Source organism: Lonchura striata, chromosome Z (genome assembly GCF_046129695.1).
Source record: "Lonchura striata isolate bLonStr1 chromosome Z, bLonStr1.mat, whole genome shotgun sequence".
Taxonomy (NCBI): domain Eukaryota; kingdom Metazoa; phylum Chordata; class Aves; order Passeriformes; family Estrildidae; genus Lonchura; species Lonchura striata.
Genome location: NC_134642.1, coordinates 71,647,795 through 71,658,711, shown reverse-complemented (window position 1 = coordinate 71,658,711; position 10,917 = coordinate 71,647,795). Strand labels below are relative to the sequence as shown.

Sequence of the window (10,917 nt, the reverse complement as noted above, 5' to 3'; positions counted from 1 at the left end):
ATTGTTTAGAAAAGAGTAGAGTAGTGTTGATGTAGGGAAGCTCAGAATTATCCCTTAAGGAGAAATGAATGAATTGTCATCAGAAGAATTGAGCTATCCAAGAAGAATGTGGGATTGAGCAGATCTGGAGCAGGCATGTCCCACGAGTTGTCTGCCTGAACTGGCCACCTGGAGGACAGATTGAGGAAGATGAAGATGGTGAAGTAACCAGGAGATGCTCTGTTCCAGCTCTTGCTTTCAGCACGACTGGCAATAAAACCTCTAAACCCCCCAGAGCCCTGGAGTGTTCCCTTGCGTGTCACGCTGTGCCTAAGCTGGTCAGTGCCTTCCAAGCTGTGCGCTGCGGACGGGCTCTCCCGTTCACGGCTTTGCGCTGCTTCCGAGCGCCCCAAGGCTCTCCCCCTTGCCAGAGTGGCCCTGGCCTGCCCCACACACCTTCCCCGACAGCTGCCCCACACTGCCCCACCTGCCTGGCAGAGATGTTTCCCCCCGTGCCATTGTGTCCCTCCGTGCCAGCTGCCCCTCACGCTGGGTCAGGATGAGAGACCTGGCCTGGCTGTCCCCCTTTTCCTGGCGGTCACTTGGTGCTGAGGAGTAAAGGAGGGTCGAAAGGGCACGTCTTCCTTACACTTCCCTCTCTTGAACCTCTGGGGCACCAAAGCGCCCTGCTCAAGGGGGCCTGAGGGCCTGCACTGGGCTTTCCATGCTACCGTGTCATTCCTCCTTCTCTAAAGCCCTACAATTCGCTGGTTGATGTGAGCGGACTTGGAAATGGGGAAAATGAGATGCTTTCCAATGGAGGCAATCCTTCTAGGTAACTACTGCAGTATTTCAGCAAGAGAATTTGAAGATAGTGCTGGGCCTTGCATCAATTGCATTGATATTGAAACGCCACGCTCAGCTTCTGAAGTGTGAGGAGCCCAGGGTAAAGCTCCTTGAAAGACTGGACTGTGCTGTCCACCAGCAGAGGACTTGTGGGTGCTGAGTCACCAGGAAAGCAAGTCTGGGATCCTTGTTCTACAGGTGAACCGAGTTGATTTCCAGAGGAGTTGCGTGCACTTTTCCGCCGTCTCACGCACTAATTTCTTTCTGCTTTCAAGCTGGCTCCTGGGTCTAGCTGAAGATTTTAACAGAGAGGGGAATGACTACAACTCATTTTCATTGGGATGTGGCTGTGCAAGTGTCCGCCACGAAACTTATAGGGAGCATGGAGCCTGGGCAAACATCTGTGAGACTGCGGCTTTGGCCTGTTCCAAAGGGCCCTTCCTTGGGCTCGACATCTGCAGGGCGTTGCAGAGCAGGGGGCTGCAGGCTGCTGCCAGAGCTCCAACACAACTGTGGCAGCCCAGGAACCACTGCAAAGCTCCTGTGGTTGTTCTGAGGCTTTCAGTGGCCAGAGAAAGAGCAAGCAGGACAAGAGGAGCTTTGTGTCAAGAGCTAAGGCAGCATCTCCCTGCCACAAAAGGGAGGCCGTGCAGCAAACGGAGTGGGAGCAAAAATCAGCATGCACCACTGTGCTCAAGAAGCATCTGCACGCTGCAATACTCCTGGAAATTTATTTTCTTTGCTTCTTTTTCCCCCTACATGTCATGGAAGAAGTTGGCTTTTCAGAACCAACTAAGATGCCAGGGAGAAGAAGCACACTTGCTTTCTGTTCTCGCGTGCAGGCTGGGCCGCCGTGTCTTCTGAGTTGCCCTGGGACGCCTTGAGCTCTGGCTTATGGACTGGAAGGACACGTTCTGCTGCTTCACGACTGAGCAGAACTTCCCAGGCTTTTCTTTTGCATCAGCTATACAGAAGGTTCGGTTGCTGGGCACAACAAACCCAGAGCAGCTGCTATTGTGAGGTCAAGGGAGCGATGCCATGTCACAGTGCCGCGTCACAGCACAGCGATGTCCCGGTGAGCCCGAGGCCTGGTTGTCCAGAGCAGCTTTTCGGCTCGCTCCCTGCAGGAGGATCCTTGTGACCAAGGAGTTCTCAGCAGACGGCCTGCACCCCGAGAGGAGTCTTGCTTTACCCCTTGGGTGGCATTCAGTGTGCGAAGCAGCAGAGCACGGCCAAGATGTTCGGGCAGGTCTGTGCCGCGGTTTGCACCATCTTTACCGTTGCTTATTCTGGATACTACCTGACCCACCTGACTCGTAAGTAAAGGTTTATCCTGGGGCTGGCGTCCCCTGGCTTTTGCTTCGCTCTGCTCTATACGCCGCGGTAGTGACCGAGTTGATCAGGGAACAAAACTGCCGTTAGGATGCACCAGTTTGGTAAATCTCCTGCCAGCAGCATCAGCTAAGAAGGGGGTATCTGTACTGGGTGGTAGGTGCAGAGCGTTTGCAATGTAATTTGCAGCCTGCGGCGCTTGCCTTCCCTCCCCGGGACAGCGCGTGGCAGTGGAGTGTGTCATTTCCTCAGCTTGCTGCTTCAACCAAGACAACCTGGAAATTGTAGACTCTGAGGGGAGATGCTCAGAAGTACTTCTCAAAACCCTGTGGCTCTCTCCAGGAGTGAAGGAAAGCACCTTTTGCTCCAAATGCTGCCATTTAGAGGCCTTGGCTGTGTGCCTTGACCCTTTCTAGGCTGCGCCAAGGTAGCCATTCCCCTGGTGATGCAGCACAAACTCCAGTCCAGTTAGGGTTTGCTGCTGAAGGCAGGAGCTGTTCTGGGGCCGCTGCAGCGGAGAGCTGCCACAGCAAAGGGGTCCTTTATGGAAGCTTTGCTGTTGTATTGTCTTCCAGCAATTGATGGGAATGGCTTGTGCATGCAATTAAAAAACGATCTATAAAATACTGGGAAGAGAAGAGGAAAAACTGCTTGAGCTGTTGCATTTCCTTGGCCGTGTTTCTGTTTCTTTCCTGGCAAAAGAGGCCCAAATGTAGACAGCGCCTACTCTAGTGTCCTTGTTTGTTCTCTTGCTTGCTGTGGGAAAGGGCTGTTGCTCCTGGAGGCATGTTGGGAAAGGGAAATGCTCTCCGTTGGGAATGACTTGTGCTGTGGGAGCCCCCAGCAAAAGGCACTTTTCTAAGGGCCTCTGGTTCCTTTTCCCTTGCTCCCTGCAGGTCACCTCACACGTGGATGGAGAAAAGCCTGTGCTTTGGTGAGTGGCAAAGGAACCCCTGATGTTGCTGGCGTGTAAGAACTGTGCAGCAAGCTGTGAGCTTGGCCTGTTGCAGTAGAGTGTAGAGTGCCAGCGTGGGAGGCTGAAGGAAAGGCCAGCTGCCTGGTGGCAGCAGCAGTAGCAAAGGGAGCACTGGCTCCTTCCTTATTTTCCCATCAAGAGCCTTTCAGGAGGTGAAAAGCAAATGTGACAGCTCCAAGGTGTCTTGCTGCTTCCAGCCAGCATGGAAGATCAAATGCACAGCAAGAGGCAGTAGCACCTCATTCAGCCATCTTCCGAGGGCTTTCATGACTCAGAATGCCACTTGTATCCAAGTCTATGATTTGCCCTTATTCTGGGTGCTTTCCCAGCGCAGTAGAAAGCAGCTGCTGCAAGGGTTGGCTGTTCCCAGTCTCTCTCACTTCTGCCTGTCTGCAGGGCTCAGCCGCAGGGTCAGCGCCTCGTCTGGCTGGCACTCTTACTGAGGGAGAGGCTGAAGAGGAGCAAAACAGCAGCAAGCCTCCAGCTGCTGTCCCTCCACAGGCTGAACTTGCAGAGCCAGTAAGTGGCATCTGAGGCTGGCACTGCCTTGGGTGCAGGGCCAAGCTTCAAGCCAGGCCTTCAACCCCAGCCCTTGTTGCTTGCGGCTGAAGATGCTGGGGGCTGTGTGCCTGCCATGACCTAGTGCTGCTTCAGCCAAGCCAGGGAGCGCTGGCCAATGGGTCCTGAACTTTGACACTTGAGCATCACTTTGCTGGGATGCTGAGAGGACTCGAGAATGCCTCTTGGCATCAGACAAGAGGCAGCATTCAATTATTCCCAGCGTAGAAATGAGCCCCTTGTGCCCCCTGGCGATGCGGGCTGCCTGTGCCCAGCGGACAGAGCGGTCCAAAGACTCAGCTGACAGCCTTGCAGGATATTTGGGAAACACTGGCCTCTGGAAGGGACAAGCCACACTCCATGGACTACTTAGGTTCAGGCATAATGTAGACTGTGCTTCACTTGCACATGGTCAGAGCAGGGTTTGGTGAGGAGAATCCTAGAGGGCTCTGCATTGTATAGGGCAGGTGGGGCTCAGCAGGGCTGGAATGCATCCCCGAAGGGCCGCCCCCTAATGCCTGAAATACAGAGGGGAAATGAGTGAAAGGGATCAGAGAAGGGACACGCTCTGGGCTTCTGCTCAGACAGTTGCATGCCAACTCCAGGGTGATTTCATTGCCCAGGAAAACACAGGAGGAGGAAGAACCGCAACAAGGCTCTGGAGCCCTGCTCTGATCTCTGTGCGGATCTTTGCAAGCCCATCAATGGCTAGTTCCACTCGTTGTGCAGAAAGGCCAGCACGATGGAGCATGGAAGTGGCCATGAGGGGCTGTATCGAAGTAGCCTGAGTGGTTTTCCCATTGCCTTTGGGAAGGGGACGTCCAAAAGCCCCCAGCTGAGGAGGCCTGGCGGTGGCCGACAGCATCTTCCGAAGGCCTTGCTTTTGCCGTGTGCTCTCCGGGGCGTCTGTGCCAGCCGCCCTTCTGACGGGCAATCCTTTCTGGTCCCAGCTCAAGACAGGCTCTGCCATTCAACGTGCCGCTGGACCGGCATCGCCTGCAGCAGCCGGCTGTCCCCCAGCTGCCGGCACTTCATCCAGCAGCCCAGCCCAGCAGCCCGAGATGAGAGAGGAGCAGGGCCTGAAGACACTGAGTACGTCTGCCGTGTTTCTTGTCTGCCAGAGCAGTGCGTTGTCTGCGTGTCTCGGTGCAGGCTGCGCCACAAGTTCCTCCTCGGTCTCAGAGGCGCTGAGGCCTCTCTGCAGAAGCTGTTGTTGTGCTTTGAGGCAGCGAGGGAGCGCTCGGGGTGTTCCTGCTGCCTCTGGGGGCAGCTGGGCCTGGCTTGGCTCTGCCTGGGCTGCCTTTCGTGGCACGTCGCGAGTGACTGGGCCCCAGGGAGCTCTCAAGCTCCTGACAGTGGGCATGCATTTTGGATTGTGCGGGCAGCAAGGCCTCCGGTTGAAAGGGATCTCCTGGCACTGCTTTTATCTTTCTCAGGGAGCATTGTGAGTCTGGGCGAGCCAATGAAGAAATACAGGGCATTTGAAGAACTTGGACGAGGGTAAGTGTGACGTCTGCTCCGTAGAACAAACCATGGGCCGGGTCTTCAGCTTGTGCAATATCCAGCGTGAAGTCAGGCGAGCTCCAAACACGGTCAGCCTCGGGCTTTGCCTCCTGCCACCTCTCAGGACGGCTCAGTCAGAGCAGTCAGGAAGCATCAGCAAAGACAACTTGATGCAAGCGACGCCTTGCTTGCAGCAGTGAGGAGCAGGACCTGGAAGATCTCCTGGCCCTGTGTCTGTATGGCCTCCAAGGGCACCTTGCCACTCAAGAGCTGCCTGAGGACAGTTCTTAAAGGCAGTGTTTTCCAAGTTAGTCTTCTCCAGATGTAAACCCACTTGCACACCTGTGCGCAAAGCCACAGAGAGATGGAGCCCCCCTTCCACTGGAATGGAACCAAGTGGGCGTGTGCCTTGGAGATTTGCAGGGGTCCTTGGTCTCCATGTGGGAGCTCCGTGTTCCCTGTCCGGCATGGCAGAGGGCTGGTGGGCTGCCGTGCTGCCGGCTGAAGAGACGCCGCAGCCAGGCGTTTTCTAAGGAGTCCAGGCAGCCTAGGGAGATCTCCTGCCTAGGCTTGCTTTCACTGCCAGGGCTATAAAGGGCTTTTTCTGCTGCCCTTTTCTTTCTAGGGGCTTTGGAGCTGTTTATAAAGCCCTCGACACCAGCACAGGACAACAGGTAAAGTGTCCATATCCGCGGCAGTTTCTCCCTAAGCTCTGCTGTCTGGCAACAGGGCAGTTTGGCACAGCTCGCTGTGTCATGGCACGAGCGCTCGCTCCGTGTTCCTTGAGGTCTCGTGCAGGGAGCGACTTCTCAAGTTAATGGTTGCCAATGTCTCTTTAGGTGGCCATCAAGATAATGTCTCTTCAGGAGAAGATGTCTGAGGAGCTGGCTGTCAATGAAATCCTGGTGATGAGGGACAGCAGGAATCCCAATATTGTCAGCTACTTAGACAGGTTGGGGTATTCTCACGTCTATGTAGCTTTAGACATCTGCATGTGCACGGGAGGAGTTTGCAGCTGGCGTTCAGTAATCTCTTCTGGCATGTGTAGCTTAGAGAGCAGTTGCAAAAGCCTGGGTCAGGCCCTCGGGTGCCTTAGCTGTGCCCATTCCTCTCTCTCCATGCCGTGGTTTCCTTCTTTCAGCTACCTGGTGGATGCGGAGCTCTGGCTGGTGATGGAGTTCATGGACGGCGGCACGTTGTTCGATGTGCTCAGGGCAGTGTACCTGGAGGAAGGAGAGATAGGCGCCGTCTGTCGGGAGGTGAGGCGTCCCGCTTGTGCTTCCCCTGGCCTGCCCAGGATGGTTCTTGTCAGCTGGTGGTTAAGGAGAGCAGAGATTTCTTGGCCCCGGCTTTCTTTTGGCGCTGCTCTCACAACACAGAGCAGAAGAAAGAGCATTAATCTGAAGGGAACTGCCTGCTGGAGTCCCCGCATGCCTTAGGCTCTGTTCTTGCACTCTTCCATGCTGTCCGTCCTCTGGCGCTCGTGCACACTCACTTGTTTCATTTCCTGGTTTGCTCCTCTCAGCTTTGCCTCTGAATGTTTGTCTGGAGCCTGTCCGTCTGTCCGACATTCCTTGATGTTCTAAGCCCGCATGCGGGTGGCTGAATTTCAAGCCGAGGGCGAAGGGGATGTCCTCAGCTTCAAAGCACGGCATTGCAGCCCAGATGGCGAGGGATTCTGAAACAGGTCTAATGTGCTGCTTCCTCCTCTGCTGCCACAGGGCTTCCAATGTAATCGTTGCCATGCTGCTTGCCAGCCAAAGGTCACGTGCTTGGTACCAATGGCAGGATGGACTCGTGTGAGCTCAGATGCCTTCGCTTTGAAATATGCAAAGCACTTCTAAGAGTGTTGAAGCAGCAAGCTCTTGCTCTTGACAGCGCCGTGCTAGTGCTCCCTCCTTCACAATTCCCTGAGAAAGCTGTCAACCTCTTGGAGCCCTTTCCTTTCTTCTGGGATCAAATCAGATGCTGAATGTTAACTTTCCTTCCCTCCTTTCTCTCTCAGTGCCTGCAAGGACTGCATTTCCTTCATTCCCGCCAAGTCATCCACAGGGACATCAAGAGCGGCAACGTTCTCGTGGGCATGGACGGATCTGTCAAGCTGGGTGGGTATCGCCCCTGCTCAGGGGCAGCGTTCCCCGCGTGTGCTGTGGGGCTGCTTTTTGGTGACTGCCACTTCCCCAGAAGCGCTGCTCAGCCAGCGCGTGAATCGTGAGGGTGTTTCTGAAATGGCCAATGCCCTATTTCCCTGGCTCCAGCCACGGGGAAGGCAAGCTCAGCTGCCTTTTCAGCTAGACTGGGCATGGCCTTGGCAGGCTTGGAGTGGGCCATCCTTTAGGCCGGTTTGGCAGCGGTGGCTGGCTTTGACAGGCTTTGTTTTTCTCCTCAGCTGACTTTGGCCTCTGCGCTCAGCTCAGCCCTGAGCGCAGCAAGCGCAGCTCCAGAGTGGGCACTCCCAGCTGGATGGCCCCGGAAGTGGTGAGAGGAGAAGCCTACGGCCCCAAAGTGGACATCTGGTCCCTGGGGATCATGGGGCTGGAAATGGTGGAAGGGGAAGCTCCTTACGAGAGGATGGCCCGTGTCAGGGTAAGGTGCAGCTTAGAAAAGGGGCTCTGTGTGGAGAGAGCTGTTGTGGCTAGGAAAGGAGCAGCTAGAGTGTCCTCTTCCATCCACGTGTTGTAGGTTTTTGAACTGATAGAAATGAACGGGCCCCCGAAACTGCAGAACCCCAGGCACCACTCGGCTCTCCTGCGTGACTTTCTGCGCTGCTGCCTGCAGGCAGACGAGGACAGGCGCTGGTCTGCCCAGGAACTCCTGCAGGTGAGAAAAAGCAAAGGGGCAAAAAGCCCTGCGAGCTGAGGACACCTGCATCCAGGGATCAAGAGGAGTGTGGGCTGCGTGGGTGAGGCAGCTTCCAGGAGAGGAAGGCCCATGGGGAATGTGCTGCCCTTCGTCCTCTTGGTGTGTCTTTTGGGCAGCCAAGGAGTCCTGCTTGGGCCCGTGAGGATGTGCTCATGGAAAGTAACAGGGGTTCCCTTCTTTTTGGTTTTTCTTCCGGGCAGCACCCGTTTGTGACCTCAGGCGAGCCAGCCTCCAGCCTGGCTGCTCTGGTCACCTCAGCCAAGCAAGTGCTGGAAGACTGGAGAGGAGACGCTTGCGCCTGAGGAGGCCCTTGTGCCGTGCCAGCTCCGAGCAGGGGCAAGGGGATGTGTTGTGTTTGGGCAGAGATTCAGCCATCCCCTGACTTTTTAATAAGGGCCTGTGCTGTAGATAGGGAATGTAATGGTTTTGGAATTTTCTTAGTTAAGCTGGGTTCAATTTAAACCGTTGTTGGTTTTTTTTTTTCCTGAAAAGATTAACTTTTAAAAATTTAGGAAATTGAGGGAGTGACTTCAAAGGACTATAGAATCTAGATAGCTTAGATAGTAGAGGATAGTTTAGCTTAGAATGTGTTAATTTAGGTAAGTTCTGAGCTATCTTTTAAGTAGAAAAGAATGAATTGTCATAATCAGAATTAAGCTGTGAGAGGAACAGCTGTGATGCAGCAGAAGTGCACTGTGCAGGCGCTACAAGCTGTCAGCCTGATCAGGCCAGCTGCATGGCAGAGTGATAAAGATGCAGAAGTAGTGAGGGGACACTTTGTTTCAGCCAGAGTGGCAATAAAACTCTGACAGAGGCCGAGCGTTGGAAGACTCCCTTCCTTGCCATGCTCTAGCTAAGCTGGACAGTCCCTTGCAGAGGCCCAGAGATCACACTGAGGTAAGCAGCTTTGCTTACCGCAAGTGGGGAAAGCAAGTGCAGGAAAACTGGCGTGCAGACGCCTGCGCCTGAGGAGGCCCTCGTGCCCTGCCAGCTCAGGGGAGGGAAATGGGGATGGATCGTGCATAGGCAGAGCTTCAGCCATCCCCTGAGTTTTATGAGGAGCTCTGCTGTAGATAGGAAATGTAATGTTTTGAGGTTTTCTGAGCTTAGCTGTCTTTAGTTAGGACTAGAGACCATAGAAAGCTTCATTCATGAGGCATTGTTTAGAAAAGAGTAGAGTAGTGTTGATGTAGGGAAGCTCAGAATTATCCCTTAAGGAGAAATGAATGAATTGTCATCAGAAGAATTGAGCTATCCAAGAAGAATGTGGGATTGAGCAGATCTGGAGCAGGCATGTCCCACGAGTTGTCTGCCTGAACTGGCCACCTGGAGGACAGATTGAGGAAGATGAAGATGGTGAAGTAACCAGGAGATGCTCTGTTCCAGCTCTTGCTTTCAGCACGACTGGCAATAAAACCTCTAAACCCCCCAGAGCCCTGGAGTGTTCCCTTGCGTGTCACGCTGTGCCTAAGCTGGTCAGTGCCTTCCAAGCTGTGCGCTGCGGACGGGCTCTCCCATTCACGGCTTTGCGCTGCTTCCGAGCGCCCCAAGGCTCTCCCCCTTGCCAGAGTGGCCCTGGCCTGCCCCACACACCTTCCCCGACAGCTGCCCCACACTGCCCCACCTGCCTGGCAGAGATGTTTCCCCCCGTGCCATTGTGTCCCTCCGTGCCAGCTGCCCCTCACGCTGGGTCAGGATGAGAGACCTGGCCTGGCTGTCCCCCGTTTCCTGGCGGTCACTTGGTGCTGAGGAGTAAAGGAGGGTCGAAAGGGCACGTCTTCCTTACACTTCCCTCTCTTGAACCTCTGGGGCACCAAAGCGCCCTGCTCAAGGGGGCCTGAGGGCCTGCACTGGGCTTTCCATGCTACCGTGTCATTCCTCCTTCTCTAAAGCCCTACAATTCGCTGGTTGATGTGAGCGGACTTGGAAATGGGGAAAATGAGATGCTTTCCAATGGAGGCAATCCTTCTGGGTAACTACTGCAGTGTTTCAGCAAGAGAATTTGAAGATAGTGCTGGGCCTTGCATCAATTGCATTGATATTGAAACGCCACGCTCAGCTTCTGAAGTGTGAGGAGCCCAGGGTAAAGCTCCTTGAAAGACTGGACTGTGCTGTCCACCAGCAGAGGACTTGTGGGTGCTGAGTCACCAGGAAAGCAAGTCTGGGATCCTTGTTCTACAGGTGAACCGAGTTGATTTCCTGAGGAGTTGCGTGCACTTTTCCGCCGTCTCACGCACTAATTTCTTTCTGCTTTCAAGCTGGCTCCTGGGTCTAGCTGAAGATTTTAACAGAGAGGGGAATGACTACAACTCATTTTCATTGGGATGTGGCTGTGCAAGTGTCCGCCACGAAACTTACAGGGAGCATGGAGCCTGGGCAAACATCTGTGAGACTGCGGCTTTGGCCTGTTCCAAAGGGCCCTTCCTTGGGCTCGACATCTGCAGGGCGTTGCAGAGCAGTGGGCTGCAGGCTGCTGCCAGAGCTCCAACACAACTGTGGCAGCCCAGGAACCACTGCAAAGCTCCTGTGGTTGTTCTGAGGCTTTCAGTGGCCAGAGAAAGAGCAAGCAGGACAAGAGGAGCTTTGTGTCAAGAGCTAAGGCAGCATCTCCCTGCCACAAAAGGGAGGCCGTGCAGCAAACGGAGTGGGAGCAAAAATCAGCATGCACCACTGTGCTCAAGAAGCATCTGCACGCTGCAATACTCCTGGAAATTTATTTTCTTTGCTTCTTTTTCCCCCTACATGTCATGGAAGAAGTTGGCTTTTCAGAACCAACTAAGATGCCAGGGAGAAGAAGCACACTTGCTTTCTGTTCTCGCGTGCAGGCTGGGCCGCCGTGTCTTCTGAGTTGCCCTGGGACG

General features: G+C 54.6%; 1 protein-coding gene across 1 annotated transcript; it reads left to right on the top strand.

The window, feature by feature from the left end:
* The first annotated feature begins 2,062 nt into the window (after positions 1-2,062).
* On the top strand, positions 2,063-8,358 carry LOC144248351 (serine/threonine-protein kinase PAK 3-like). The gene is made up of 10 exons (XM_077790439.1): positions 2,063-2,141; positions 4,712-4,783; positions 5,128-5,191; positions 5,820-5,868; positions 6,034-6,146; positions 6,336-6,453; positions 7,200-7,299; positions 7,584-7,780; positions 7,877-8,014; positions 8,257-8,358. Exons 1-10 carry the CDS (start codon positions 2,063-2,065, stop codon positions 8,356-8,358), a joined length of 1,032 nt encoding a protein of 343 aa, XP_077646565.1.
* Positions 8,359-10,917: the final 2,559 nt, after the last annotated feature.

Coding starts and splice junctions, on each gene's coding strand:
- LOC144248351 (XM_077790439.1), top strand. CDS start 2,063: ATGTTCGGGCAGGTCTGTGCCGCGGTTTGCACCATCTTTACCGTTGCT. Junction 2,142..4,711: donor CTACCTGACCCACCTGACTC/GTAAGTAAAGGT, acceptor GCTGTCCCCCAG/CTGCCGGCACTTCATCCAGC. Junction 5,192..5,819: donor TTTGAAGAACTTGGACGAGG/GTAAGTGTGACG, acceptor TTTTCTTTCTAG/GGGCTTTGGAGCTGTTTATA.